The sequence below is a fragment of the Rattus norvegicus genome, chromosome 1, assembly GCF_021556685.1.
Source record: "Rattus norvegicus strain SHRSP/BbbUtx chromosome 1, alternate assembly SHRSP_T2T, whole genome shotgun sequence".
In the NCBI taxonomy this organism is placed as follows: Eukaryota; Metazoa; Chordata; class Mammalia; order Rodentia; family Muridae; genus Rattus; species Rattus norvegicus.
The window spans coordinates 56,835,975-56,851,251 of NC_141534.1; the positions used below are offsets into that span (position 1 = coordinate 56,835,975).

General features: G+C 44.1%; 1 protein-coding gene across 1 annotated transcript; it reads left to right on the forward strand.

Annotated features, from left to right (window-relative positions):
- Positions 1-1,944: 1,944 nt before the first annotated feature.
- Positions 1,945-12,081, forward strand: LOC148007005 (sperm motility kinase 3A-like). Its single transcript, XM_087598739.1, has 3 exons — positions 1,945-2,396; positions 8,087-9,663; positions 10,099-12,081. The coding sequence occupies exon 2, from the start codon at positions 8,113-8,115 to the stop codon at positions 9,616-9,618; it is 1,506 nt and encodes a 501-aa protein (XP_087454865.1). The 5' UTR covers positions 1,945-2,396; positions 8,087-8,112; the 3' UTR covers positions 9,619-9,663; positions 10,099-12,081.
- The last annotated feature ends 3,196 nt before the right edge of the window (positions 12,082-15,277 follow it).

A 15,277-nucleotide genomic window follows, 5' to 3' on the forward strand; every position in this document is an offset into this window, starting at 1 on the left:
TATTCTTCATTAGCCTTACAGCTTTGTCTCTCTTCCCTGATTATTGCCTTTTCTGCTGTGTTGGGTTTTTTTGTAAAGAAATGCTTGACTTTCTCTTCCTTTCTGTTGATCTGGGGTTTGGTTCTTTTTTTTCTTTGTTACCATGGAGATCATACTGAAAATGCTAAAATACTACCAGTCCTATGTGAACTGTATTACTGCTATTTTGACAGCCCTGAACAACTTCTTCAGTTTCTGATGTCAATGAAGGAGATGTCTGTGTACATGAGCCTCGGTGGCACTGCTGTTTGGGGTCATGTAACATGGCATCTCTCACATCTTGGAGGAAGCAGAAGTTCACCTTGCCTTTGGGGATTGTCCGGGGATCACCTGTTCTTTATTTCTTCTTGAGATTCTGAAATCCTTTAAATCGGTCTTCATCTGTGGGAGTTTCTTAGTTTTCTTCCTCAATTTTGAAGGAAAATTTTACTAGAAAATTATTGTTCCTAAAGAGTGTTTGTGTTGTTGTTTTTGTATAGTGTTGTGTATACTCACCCATTCTGTGTGTCCGTGTGAGTGTAAGTTTGTGTGTTTGTAATAAAGGGTGGGAATGTGTGTGGTGTGGTATGTGTGTGCTTGTGTGTGTGTGTGTGTGTGTGTGTGTGTGTGTGAGAGAGAGAGAGAGAGAGAGAGAGAGAGAGAGAGAGAGAGAGAAGAGAAGAGAAAAGAATGAAGCAATCTTGTATGTACACTGTTATGGATGTGTCCCACCATGTGTGTGGAGGTTAGAGGACATTTTTGTCAGACCTTATCTTACCTTGTTTGGAACTAGGTGTGTGGTTTGATGTTGCACATGGCAGGCTGCCTGAACGACAAGCTCCCAGGCAAATTTCTGTCTCTCCTGCTTTTCCTGCTTCCTAAAAGCTCTGGTATTACAGGTGTGGACTCAACTTTGGCATGGGTTCAAAATCAGGTCTTCACACTTTGCAGGGCAGATGAGAATCAAAAGCCTTGGAAGCTGTGAGGAAGGCATCTTCCTGTCACCCTACAGGTGGTAATAAGCTTCTTTATTATGTCTCATGAGCAGTGTTGGGGTGCAGGAATCACTCCACAAACCAGACAGCCATTTCAGTCAAGCAGGGACAGTTTATGGAACATATATCCTGGGACTGATTGGTTAGGGACACATGTCACACAGGGGAGTAGAGACTGCAACCCTATTTCCAAGGACTGCAGTATGAAAGGCAAAACCACAGAAGCTCTTAGCAACTAAGAGCTCATACACAGGTGCCGAAAGTCTTCCCAGGCAGTTGGGTAGTTGGTTCGGGTCCAAGGTTATTGTTACTAGCATACAAAGCAATTCTAACTGAACTTAACTATGATTGGCCCTAAAGGAGGGCACAGGTTAGGGTAATTTCCAGGAACAACAGACCACACAACTTAGTGCGATATGTAGTTAATGATTAGCTGGGCATGAGAAAGGTCTTCTGTAATAATGTAAGATAGTTGGTGACTGGTATTAAAACAAAGTGGCTACAGTAATGTCAGAAAGGCAGCAGCCACCTAGTTCTTAAAGAGAAGATTACACACACACACACACACACACACACACACACACACACACACACACACACACACACACACACATATATATATATATATATATATATATATATATATATATCTGTAGCATCTTCTTAAACCCTTCAGTTGGAATGCAAAAGGGACCCATGGAAGGTAGACATAAGGAATTTAAAGGAGGAGGCACAGCAAAAGTTCAGAGAACTAAGGACAGCAAACCATCCTGCAGGCTTTGATTTATAAAAGCCTAAAGGCTCCCCATAGCCAACCTAAGCCAGAGCCTTGGAGTCCTTCCCAACCATGCAAGGACAGGTCCTATTGTGACCTCATGAGGAGTGATTGTGAGGCGGTCCAGCCAACAGATGTTAAGCTGTAGCCAGGCCTGGATTTCCTTGAGTGTGTTTAGAGGAGTGGTGGAGTGGAGACTTTGGTGATTTTGGTGGATCTAGTGAGCAGTGTGTGGATTTTGCATTTGATTGATTTGTGAGTAGCTTGTGTATGTGTGTCTAGGTCAGTGTTTGTGTGGAGGGTCGCTTTTGTGTGTGTGTGTTGTGTGTGTGTGTGTGTTTGCATGTTTGCGTGTGCATGTATGTTGTGTTTTAAGTTTACTTGAGTGTGTGAGTACCTTTGTGTGTGTGTGTGTGTGTGTGTGTGTGTGTGTGTGTGTGTTGGTATACTTGGGGGTGACTGTGAGTGCATCTGTGTGTGTGGGTGTGTGTGTGCCCAACTTGTGTGTGAGTGTCTGTTGTGACGTACGTGCACTAGTTGTAAGTGTGAGAACACCTGTGTGAGGAAAAGTATTGAGGCTGGCAGTCAGCTTGGCCATTGTTCCTAAGGTAAGCATCTACCATATTTTGGTTTAAGTTTATTTGTTTATTCACTTTACATCCCAATCACAGCCCCTCCCTCTCTCCTCTCCTCCTAGTGCCACCTCACTGCCCCTCTTCCTATAATTCCCTTCCCTTCTTAGAGAAGAAGTAGCCAACCCCTTGGGTATCACTCTGCCCTGAAATAGCAGGACTAAGTTTATCCTCACCCACTAAGGCTAGAAAAACCAGCCCATGTGGGGGAAAGGGATCCAAAGTCAGGCAACAGAGTAAGAGATAGCCTCTGCTCCAATTGTCAGAAGAAGACACTTACATTAAGTCATGTCTGCAAGTCATAGAATATAATTAACAATGCTCTGTCCCATGTGCTGGGTCTCAAGTTCAGCCGGTCATTAGTTGGACTTTCCTTCAATCTCTGCTCTACCTTTATCCCTGAACATCTTGTAAGTAAGACAAATGTTGGGTTGAAGGTTTTGTGGGTTGGTTAGTGTCCCCCTTCCCCTAGTGAAAATCCTTTCTACCTACAGGACATGGGTATGTCAGTCTCTCCAACCCCAGCTGCTAGTAGGCTCAGCTAGCATCACTCTAAGAGACTCCCTGGAGCCTCCCACCCCCAGTCTCCTTCATGCCAGAGATGCATTGCCCAAACCCAGCCTTCTCCTTTCCCCTCCCTCTGTGCCCTGCCCTGTTCTTGTCCCCAATCCTCTCCCCATCAGTTGCCTCCCTCCACTCAACTTTTTGAATTTCCCTTTTGAATGAGATTCAAGCATCCTGCCTTGAGTCATCCTTATTTAGCTTTTTTGGGGTCTGTTGATTATAGCATGGTTATCCTGTACTTTGTAGCTAATATCCATTTATAAGTGTATACATACTAGGTTTGTCCTTCTGGGTCTGGGTTACGTCACTCCGGATGACATGTTCAGTTTCTAATCATTGGCGTTCAAGTTTCACGGTGTCCTCCTTTTAATAGCTGAGTAATATTCTATTGTGTAAATGAACCACATTTTCTTATCCATTCTTCATTGAGGGACATCTGGGTGGTTTCAAGTTTCTGGCTGTTATGAATAAGGCTGTTATGAATACAGTTGAGGAAGTTGCCTGTGGTATGGTGAAACATCTTTTGGATATATGCCTGGGAGTGGTATAGGTGGGTCTTGAGTTAGAACTATTCCCGATTTTCTAAGAAACGGCCAAATTGATTTCCAGAGTGGTTGTGCAAGTTGGTACTCCCAGCAACAATGGAAGAGTGTTCTTCTTGCTCCATATCCTCAACAGCATGTGATGTCACTTGAGTTTTAGATCTTACACATTCTGATGGGTGTAAAATGGAATTTCAGAGTCATTTTGATTTGTATTTTGTTGATGACTAAGTACGTTGAACTTTTCTTTAAGTGCTTCTCAGCCTTTAGAGATTCCTCACTTGAGAATTCTCTGGCTCTGTGCCCCTTTTCAATTGGGTTGTTTGCATTCACAATGTCTAACTTCTTGGCTTCTTTATGTATTTTGGATATTAGCCCTCTGTCAGATGTAGGATCATGCAGATCTTTCCACACTCTTTAGGCTGTTGTTTTGTCCTAAAGACAGTGTCCTCTGCACTTCAGAAGATTTCAGTTTCATGAGGTCCCATTGTTGATCTTAGTATCTGAGCCATTGGTGTTGTGTTCAGGAAGTTGTCTCCTGAACCAATGAGTTCAACACTGTTTGTATTACATTTAGTGTGTCTGATTTTATGTTGAGATCTTTGATCTACTTCATAATCCAAAATTAAAATTATACGGTTGACAGTTTTTATATTAGTTTTAAAGATCAGAACATTTTCCCTTGAGTTTTGCTAATTAACTACTGAACTATCTCCCTAGCCTGGGGATATTGGAGGGTGTTTGGGTTTGGGTTTGGGTTTGGGTTTGGGTTTGAGTTTGGGTTTGGGTTTGGGTTTGGGTTTGGGTTTGGGTTTTTTCTTTGTTTATTTTCCTAAGGATAGGTTTTTCTGCTTAGCCCTGAGTACCCTGGAACTTTCTCTATAGACCAGGCAGGCCTCAAACTCAGAGATCTTCCTGCCTCTGCCTCCTGAGTGCTGGGAGGAAAGGTATGGACCATCACGACCCAGGGATTATCTGAGTTTTAACCTTTTATGCTTCTGATTTTATTTTTTGGTTTTCTTTGCTTGGATTGTTTTTGGCTTTCAGAGTTGTTGAGGTTGTTATTTTTTAATTCTCTTTTGTTTTTCTTATGTTTACAATTTGGAGAATTTTGTGCTAATGTTGGTTTCAATCTTGTATCTGTTGAGACCTGTTTTGTGACTAATTATATGGTCAGTTTGGGGGAAGGTATCTTGAGGTACTGAGAAGAAGGTATATTCTTTTGTTTTACGATGAAATATTCTATAAATATCTGTTAAATCCATTTGGTTCCTAAACTTCTGTCAGATTAGCTATGTCTCTGTTTAGTTTCTGTTTCCATGATCTGTCCATTGATGAGAGTGGGGTGTTGAAGTCTCCCATGATTATTGTGTGAGGTGCAATGTGTGCTTTGAGCTTGACTAAGTATACTTTTATGAATATAGGTGCCCTTGCATTTGAAGCAGAGATATTCAGGATTGAGAGTTCATCTTGGTGGATTTTTCCATTGATGAATATGAAAGTTTTTTGATAACTTTTGGTTGAAAGTCAATTTTGTTAGACGTTAGAATGGCGACTCCAGCTTGTTCCTTGGGACCATGTGCTTGGAAAATTGTTTTCCAGACTTTTACTCTGAGGTAGAGGCTGTCTTTGACACTGAGGTATGTTTCCTCTATGCAGCAAAATTCTGGGTCGTCTTTTACATGTCCAGACTGTTGGACTATGTCTTTTTATTGGGGAATTGAGTCCATTGCTAGTATGAGATATTAAGGAATAGTGATTGCTGTCCCCTGTTGTTTTTCGTTGCTAGAGGTGGAATTATGTTTGTGTGGCTCTCTTTTGTGTGTGTTGCAAGGGGATTACGTTCTTCCTTTTTCTAAGGGGTAGTTTCGCTCCTTGTGTTGGAGTTTTCCATCTGTTATCCTTTTTAGGGATGGATTTGTGGAAAGATATTGTGTAAATTTGGTTTTGCCATGTAATATCTTCTTTTATCCAGCTATGCTGGTTGAGAATTTTGCTGGATACAGTAACCTGGTCTGGCATTTGTGTTCTCTTAGGGTCTGTTTGACATCTGCCCAGGATCTTCTGGCTTTCAAGGTCTCTGGTGAGGAGTCTGCGGCAATTCTGATAGGTCTGCCTTTATATGTTACGTGACCTTTTACCCTTACTGCTTTTAATATTCTGTCTTTGTTTTGTGCATTTGGTGTTTCTTTTGTGGTCCAATCTATTTGGAGTTCTCTAGGCTTCCTGGATGTTTATGGGCATCTTTTATTTTAGGTTAGGGATGTTACCTTCAATAATTTTTTGAAGATATTTACTGGCCCTTTAAGTTGGGAATCTTTCTCTCTTCCATCCCTATTATCCTTAGGTTGCTGCAATTTTCAATTGCCATCTGGTTGTCTCTGGTGTTATCTGGTCTTGCTGACGATAACAGTGGCTTGACCCTCCTGTAAGCCTGTGTATCAGCAATCCTGGAGACCGGCTTTCACACGGTCATTTCTGGGTACAGAGAGCTTTGGGACTGGCTCAGCTCTGGTTGGAGGCAGGAACTGAAAGGGTTCTATCCCAGACTGCTCCTGGGTTGGTGTGTCCTGAGGGCTTCAGGCAGGACCCTTGGAGCAGAACTGATGGTCTTAGAACTGCTCTCTAGTGTGTCTTCGCCCCTTGTGAATGGCTTTCAATTCTTGCACAGGGAGAGACTGCCTGACTGCTCCTAGGATCCTGGGTGCACGGGGCTCTAGGCAGGTTCCTCTTCTGCCAGGAACGTGAGGAGAATTGGTGGCCTCCCCCATTCTCTCAGAATTCTCCTCACTTCTGAGAGTCCAGCTGTCTCCCCCATGGGATTTGGGTACCTCTCATAGGACTCTTTATGCATGGGAGTTTTGGTTATTGCTGTTTTTACTCTAACTGGGGATTTGAGTTTGTGATTATTTGTGGTTTGTAAATGTTATATAAATTCTTGGAGAATTTCATCTTCCATTGAATGTATTTGGATCCTCTTCACTCCCTGCATCCTTCACCAACTCCTCCCACATCCATCTTCACAGTCACCTGCCACAACCCACAAATTCATGGTTTTTTTAATAACCTGGTGTCCTGTGTTCCTGACTGTGGGGAATGACTCTCTTCCCTATGTGTCATCAACTGTCAATGTTCCCACTCTGGGTTAGTCATGCAGGACTGCTTGATTTTGTGGAGATCTGATGCAGGCAGTCACAGCTGTTGGGAGTTTATGAATGAGGTGGTCTTGTGTTGAGAAGATATTTTGATACGTCTCTTCCCAACCCCAGAATCTTACAATGTCTCTGCCCTTGTTTTCCATTATAGTCCCTGAGCCATGGAGGGAGGGAGGGAGGGAATGTGGACACACCCCCACACCTGTTTTGCCTGAGCACTTTGTCAACAGGTATTCTCCAGTCTTTTAGCAGCTATGAGTTTCTGTGCAATTGCACCAAGAAATTTCTCTGAGATATGAGAGTTGTACTATTAAATCTGAAGACTTCTTGCAAGGATGTGCATATGAGTAAGAACATGCTGTGTTTGTTATCTTGAGTCTGGGTGAGCTCACTTAGTGTAACCTTGTCTAGCTCCAAGCATTTAGTTGGAAACTTGATAATTTCAGTTTCTTTTACATCTGAATGACATTCCACTGTGTGTAGGTACCACACTCGCATTAGTCATTCATCAGCTGGACGGATACCTAGGCTGTCTACATTCCCTGCACCGTGAACAAATGAAACAGTAGTGAACATGGATGAACAAGTGTCTTTGCAGCAGGAAATATTGTTCCTTGAGTATATCCCAGGAATGGCGTAGCTGTATCAGGTGGCACACCTATTTCTAGTTTTCTGAGGAACCCCCACACTCTACAGTGGCCACCTCAGTTTATATCCTCCCACGGACACTGTGCATGAGGGTCTCCATCCCCCACATCCACCCCAGCATTGTTGCCTTTGCCATTCTGATTAGAATAAGATGAAGTCTCAAACTAGTTTTAGTTTTCATCTCCCTAATGGCCCAAGATGGTGAACATATACATATATATTTCTTAGCCATACATTCCTTAGCCATGCATGACTTGTGAGAAAAACCCTTTGAAGACCCCTATCTCAATTAATCCCAATTGTTCACTGGGACGTTTCCTTAGAGTTGTCTCTTTAATACTTTCTATATTCTAGGAGTTTTGATGAGTGCGTTCTATTTTGTTTTAATCTCTAGGTTTTTAGCTTTTATGTAGTTTTGCTTGTTTGGAAGTTGATTTTGTTTCATTTCATTTTCTGTAGCTTGGGTTTTCTAACTGTTAATAGTTTTAATTTCTTTGATCGTTCATTTCATTGTACATTCTTTTTCTTACACAATCAGTGATGTTGATCTTAGTGTGGCTGAGCTGTGCTCCTCCCTCCTAGTGACTAGTATGTAGTTTTTTACTTAGGATTTCCTTGGCTTTGTGCGTTGTTTTACTTTTGAGGGTTTCTGTTGTTGTTTTGGTTGGTTTTAGTTTTCTGTTTTTCTTATTTTTCACTATTTTACTTTCCATCTTAGCTTTCTTTCTTCCCTTTATTTCTTTTTCCTTCCTCTTAGGTAGCATTTATACTCTGTTACCTCCAATGAGCTTCGGGAGCAAACGGGCGTCAGAAAGGCTCCGATCTCAGGGCAGCTCTTGCACAGAGAGTTTCTGCTCTCAATATTTGGTTTTGAATACCATCGGCCATGGTTTCCACGCGGCCGTGAAGTTGGCCGTGCACCGCCTCACAGGTACCCCCGTGGCTGTCAAAATGCTCCTCAAGAGACAACAGTGGTGCCAGCAGGTCACATCTGAGGTAGAAATCATGATGAGGATCAACCACCCAAATATTGTATCTCTCATACAAGTCATTGACACTGAAAAGATAACATACCTCATCATGGAGTTGGCCAGGGGGAACCAGCTTTATTCTCACATCAAAGAGGCTGGCCATCTGCAGGAGGATGAAGCACGGGGCATATTCAGACAATTATTAAGTGCTGTGGGATACTGCCATGAAGAAGGCATTATACACCGGGACCTTAAACCCGATAATCTGTTAGTCGATACCAAGGGAAGAATTAAAATCATTGATTTTGGTTCTGCCACTCAAGTGCGGCCTGGGCAAAAGTTGAGAACGCCCTATGGGACTTATGCATTTTCTGCTCCTGAGCTGTTACTCGGGAAATTTTATGAGGGCCCCAAGGTCGACGTGTGGGCCCTAGGAGTAATTCTTTATTATATGACAGTTGGAAAGGTCCCATTTGAGGCTGCCAGCATACCGCTACTCCGAAGGCAAATTGTGTTAGGGACGTACGTTGTCCCACCTGGCCTGTCAGAAGAGCTACAAGACCTGCTGAGTCTTTTATTGAAAGTGAACTCCCAGCAGAGGCCCACAATTCCTGATCTTTTGACTCATCCCTGGCTTAAGATAGACTCAGAGGGGTTCCCACAACCTTGTAAGGAACTCATCCCCCTCAGGCCAGACCCAGCCATTCTTAGAGCAATGCAGGACATTGGATTTGAAGCCCAAGAGGTTAAAGACTCCCTCGATCAGAAGAAATTCAACCAAAGTATGGCTTGTTATTACCTATTGGAAAAGCAGGCTCTTCAGGAGTGTGACAACCCAACCCGGCCTCATCCATGCATGACCCCATTCCCGACCCTTGATTACCCTGCTACTTCAGTGCGAGGGCTCAGAAGTCGAGGAAGCGAGCCTAGATGGCTCGGGTCATCCTCCGATAGTCAAGGTTCTGACCTCGGCCAGACTCCTAGTCATCGATTAGTCAAGAGGGCCAGTTGGCCTGGCGGTCTTCTCTGCAGGCCACGTCAGATAGCACCCACAGTGGAGCTAACCCACAGAATTTCTATTAGTGACCCCTGCTTTTCTTCAGTGCACAGCAGAGGCAAGAAGACCATCAACACTGAAAGCACAGAAGACAAATCCAGTGACTCAGCAGAGGTTAAGCCTGTCGCAAGCAGGCCCTGGCCCAAAAGATTTAGGGGGTGGCTCAAGAACATCCGAAATGGCCTGATGAACCTGTGTTGCTGCATTCCGTCCAGAAAAAAACCTCCCCTGGGGCACAACAGAGTTGTTCCCCAGAAATGAAGAACATGGAAGGAATCCAGAGAGCAAGCATCCAACACTGCCCAGGTACATTGCTGAATTTGTATCTATTTTGCTCGTGTCTGAGTCAACTGGCAGGTTATCATAGTGTGTATGTCTATGGGACGATGCACGGAGAAGCTAGGTCTAAAACACCGTGGGACGATGGTTAAGTCTAAGCTACCAGCACATCTGTCATTGCCGACTGTAACTCCCATGTTCATCCTGCTCATGGGAATACTAAAATACATTCAACTAGAAAGAGACAGCAGGATACTAACCAATGTAGGAGGATGAAGTTGGAGAAGGAAGAGAAGGAGATGCTGAGGGAGGAGAGGGTGGTATGGGGTGGGGGCTAGGAGATGAGGGGAAGAGGTTCCGAGAAGCTTGGAGAGCAGTTTGGAACAGGGTGACCACAGCTGGAGAGATGCCCTGTCCAGCAGAGGTCCCAGAGTCCCTCTCACATGTGTCATTGCCTTTTAGAAGATCACTAGAGGATGCCGGATGCTGCATCTCTGCAGTCCCAGTGTTGAAGAGGACCCACGTGTGGACACGGACCTGCAGAAGGGAGCGCTGTGAGAGCTGTCACCTTCCAGGTCAGCTGTGGAAGGATGAAAGCAAATGAAGAGATGCCAGGTGGCAAGAGAGTACCTCAAAGGCATCACTCTTCCTGGTGGAGGTTGAAAACCAGTCCAAAGCTGGTAAAGACCAGAGCCCTTTTGCCGACCAGGGTCACATCACACACCTCCTCTTGGCACAAGTTCTCGCCTCACTCTTAGTGGAGGATATACGTCTTCTCAATGTGTTTATCCGACTCTGAGAATAAAATAGCTGTTTGTGAAAGATGACCTCGTAGGTTTTTCTGCATCTTCTTCACATAGGAAAATTGGCCCTGTGGCATTCCAAGGCCCCAGGAAGAATAACTTCGTGCCTCAAACCATCAAATTAAAAGTGCCTTGGAAGGGACCAAGCTCTAATGTACCTGAATGGGGAAAGTGTAGGAAGTGTAGAAGCTCAAATCTAAGGACAGCATCGTATTCTACATGCTTTGATTTCTAAAAGCCTAATGGCAGTCTTTATAGCCCACCTGAGCTGTGTCAGGATAGGTCCTGCTATTAACTCATGAGGAGTGACTGTGAGGCAGTCCAGTCAACGGATGTTAAACTGCGGCTAGGCCTGGATCTTTGAGTTGAGAAGGGTGGTAGAGTGGAGACCTCGGTGATTTTGTTGTATCTAGCGAGCAGTGTATGGATTTTGCTTTTGATTGGTTTGTGTGTGAGCTTCTGTATGTGTGTTTAGATCGGTGTGTGTTTGGGAGGAGGGTGGCTTGTGTATGTGGGGGGGCACTCATGTGTGTATATGTGTGTGTGTTTTCTTTTACCTTTACTTGAATGTGTGAGTACCTGTTTGTGTGTGTATGCGTGTGTGTATGTGTGTTTGTGTAGGTATTCCTGTGGGTGACTGTGAGTACATGTGTGTGTGTGTGTGTGTGTGCAAGTGTGTATGTGAGTGTCTGTGCCTTGTACGTGTAGTAGTTGTTGGTGTGAGAACACCTGTGTGAGGGAAAGTGTTAAGGCCATCAGTCACCTTGGCCATTGTTTCTAAGGTAAGCGTCTCCCTTATGTTTTTTAAGTTTATTTATTTGTTTATTCACTTTACATCCAAATCATAGGCCCTCCCTCTCTCCTCTCCTCCTAGACCCAAGTCACATGCCTCTCTTTCCATAAGTCCCTTCTTTTCTCAGAAAAGGAGAACCCAGCTTCTTGGGTATCACCCTGCCCTGGGGCATCTAGTCCTACCAGGAATAAGCATATCCGCACCCACTGAGGTCAGAAAATGCTGCCCATCTAGGGGAAAGGGATCAAAGGCAGGCAACATTGCAAGAGAGCCTCTGCTCTAATTGTTGAGAAACCTACCTGAAGAGGAGGTGCACATCTGCCACAAATATGTAGGAGGCCTAGGTTTAGCCCCTGCATGCTCTTTGGTTGGTGGTTCAATCTCTGTGAGCCCTCATGCGCCCAAGTTGGTTGACTCTGTGGTTGTTCTTGTGGTGTCCTTGTCCCTCTGACTTTCTCAATTCTACTTCCTTGTCCACAAGACTCCTCAAGCTCCCCCTAAGGTTTAACTCTAGGTCTCTACATCTGTTACCATCAGGTGCTGGAGGAAGCCTGGCAGAAGACACTTACATCAGGTACAGTCTGCAATTCCTAGACTATCTTTAATAGTGCTCTCTCCCATGGGGTGCATCTCAACGTCACTGCTTGGACTTTCCCTCAATCTCTGCTCCATCTTTATCCCTGAACTTCTTGCACTTGGGACAAATTTGGGGTTGAAGCTTTTATGGATTGGTTACTGTCCCCTTCCCTACTGGAAATCCAGCCTGCCTACAGGAGATGTCCACTTCAGTCTCTCCAACCCAAACTGCTAGTAGTCTCATCACTCTCATAGACTCCCTTGAGCTTTCTGAAAGAAAGAAAGAAAGAAAGAAAGAAAGAAAGAAAGAAAGAAAGAAAGAAAGAAAGAAAGAGGAAGAAAGAAAGAAAGAAAGAAAGAAAGAAAGAAAGAAAGAAGGAAAGAAAGAAAAGGAAACAAGCACACAGAGAAAGAGGGGGAGGTGGAAGAGTGGAAGGACAGGGATGGGGAGAGGGAGAGAGAGGGACAGAGAGAGAGAGAGACAGAGAGACGGACAGAGAGATACAGAGAGAGACACAGAGAGAGAGACAGAGAGAGACAGAGAGACAGAGAGATACAGAGAGAGAGAGAGAGAGAGTAGATGGATAGATGCTACTGTAGTGAACTTAATCCCTTTAAAGTAAGCATTCTTCTGGAGATAGTAACACCAGTCAGCCTGCTTGGAGTTTTGCCTTTCAGTGTCTTACAGCTTGTTACCCAGCAACTAACTATAAATAAGAACCACAGGGCAGGGAACTCAGACCTGTGAGGCCTGCCCTTAATTCTAACAACTCCCACGCCAGAGCCTAGCACAACATGTCTCCTGGAGGCTCTGTGTAGCTATCTGTGACATAGCTGGTTCTTTTCCAGTGATGATGTCTTGTCTTGACACCAGTGCCTCCATCCTCTGTGTAAGGACTGTGCATGCCCCTTACCACTCGACTTTACCCTCCCAGCAGCACCTTGTTCCAGTTGTACTTTTGTTGTGATGAAATACCCTGAGAAAAGCTACATGCCTTTGGGATGAAGAAGAATGCCTACTGCTGCATAGAGCACTTGCTATGTTCCTATTTAGCTGTCAGGGAGCCAACAGAGGACATCAGGAAGGACAGGCATCAGAAAGTGTTGCCCCTAAGCCTACTGCAAAAGCAGCCAGCCAAGTGGTATTCTTGTTGAGGTAATTATCCTTGTTTGGGTGGCATCCACCCCATAGCTCAGTGTCTACTGTGGTCACAGGAGCCCTGTTCTGACCTGCAGAGGCAGTTCCCACTCCCATTTCAAATACATCTGGCTTCTACCAAGAAGCATGGCTAAGAAATGAATATTTATTTTACTCCGCTGGAACATTGGCTCCCTCTATCTCCTCCATGGGACTCGATAAACTTTTTTTTTTATTAACTTGAGTATTTCTTATATACATTTCGAGTGTTATTCCCTTTCCCGGTTTCCGGGCAAACATCCCCCTCCCCCCTCCCCTTCCTTATGGGTGTTCCCCTCCCAACCCTCCCCCCATTGCCGCCCTCCCCCCATAGACTAGTTTACTGGGGGTTCAGTCTTAGCAGGACCCAGGGCTTCCCCTACCACTGGTGCTCTCACTAGGATATTCATTGCTACCTATGGGGTCAGAGTCCAGGGTCAGTCCATGTATAGTCTTTAGGTAGTGGCTTAGTCCCTGGAAGCTCTGGTTGCTTGGCATTGTTGTACTTTTGGGGTCTCGAGCCCCTTCAAGCTTTTTCAGTTCTTTCTCTGATTCCTTCAATAGGGGACCTATTCTCAGTTCAGTGGTTTGCTGCTGGCATTCGCCTCTGTATTTGCTGTATTCTGGCTGTGTCTCTCAGGAGCGATCTACATCCGGCTCCTGTCGGTCTGCACTTCTTTGCTTCATCCATCTTGTCTAATTGGGTGGCTGTATGTGTATGGGCCACATGTGGGGCAGGCTCTGAATGGGTGTTCCTTCAGTCTCTGTTTTAATCTTTGCCTCTCCCTTCCCTGCCAAGGGTATTCTTTTTCCTCATTTAAAGAAGGAGTGAAGCATTCACATTTTGATCATCCGTCTTGAGTTTCGTTTGTTCTAGGGATCTAGGGTAATTCAAGCATTTGGGCTAATAGCCACTTATCAATGAGTGCATACCATGTATGTCTTTCTGTGATTGGGTTAGCTCACTCAGGATGATATTTTCCAGTTCCAACCATTTGCCTACGAATTTCATAAACTCGTTGTTTTTGATAGCTGAGTAATATTCCATTGTGTAGATGTACCACATTTTCTGTATCCATTCCTCTGTTGAAGGGCATCTGGGTTCTTTCCAGTTTCTGGCTATTATAAATAAGGCTCCGATGAACATAGTGGAGCACGTGTCTCTTTTATATGTTGAGGCATCTTTTGGGTAAATGCCCAAGAGAGGTATAGCTGGATCCTCAGGCAGTTCAATGTCCAATTTTCTGAGGAACCTCCAGTCTGATTTCCAGAATGGTTTTACCAGTCTGCAATCCCACCAACAATGGAGGAGTGTTCCTCTTTCTCCACATCCTCGCCAGCATCTGCTGTCACCTGAGTTTTTGATCTTAGCCAATCGCACTGGTGTGAGGTGAAATCTCAGGGTTGTTTTGATTTGCATTTCCCTTATGACTAAAGATGTTGAACATTTCTTTAGGTGTTTCTCAGCCATTCGGCATTCCTCAGCTGTGAATTCTTTGTTTAGCTCTGAACCCCATTTTTTAATAGGGTTATTTGTTTCCCTGCGGTCTAACTTCTTGAGTTCTTTGTATATTTTGGATATAAGGCCTCTATCTGTTGTAGGATTGGTAAAGATCTTTTCCCAATCTGTTGGTTGCCGTTTTGTCCTAACCACAGTGTCCTTTGCCTTACAGAAGCTTTGCAGTTTTATGAGATCCCATTTGTCGATTCTTGATCTTAGAGCATAAGCCATTGGTGTTTTGTTCAAGAAATTTTTTCCAGTGCCCATGTGTTCCAGATGCTTCCCTAGTTTTTCTTCTATTAGTTTGAGTGTGTCTGGTTTGATGTGGAGGTCCTTGATCCACTTGGACTTAAGCTTTGTACAGGGTGATAAGCATGGATCGATCTGCATTCTTCTACATGTTGCCCTCCAGTTGAACCAGCACCATTTGCTGAAAATGCTATCTTTTTTCCATTGGATGGTTTTGGCTCCTTTGTCAAAAATAAAGTGACGATAGGTGTGTGGGTTCATTTCTGGGTCTTCAATTCTATTCCATTGGTCTATCTGTCTGTCTCTGTACCAATACCATGCAGTTTTTATCACTATTGCTCTGTAATACTGCTTGAGTTCAGGGATAGTGATTCCCCCTGAAGTCCTTTTATTGTTGAGGATAGCTTTAGCTATCCTGGGTTTTTTGTTATTCCAGATGAATTTGCAAATTGTTCTGTCTAACTCTTTGAAGAATTGGATTGGTATTTTGATGGGGATTGCATTGAATCTGTAGATTGCTTTTGGTAAAATGGCCATTTTTA

Excerpts from the sequence above, each read along its gene's own strand:
- LOC148007005 (XM_087598739.1), top strand. The coding sequence starts at position 8,113 with ATGAGCTTCGGGAGCAAACGGGCGTCAGAAAGGCTCCGATCTCAGGGC.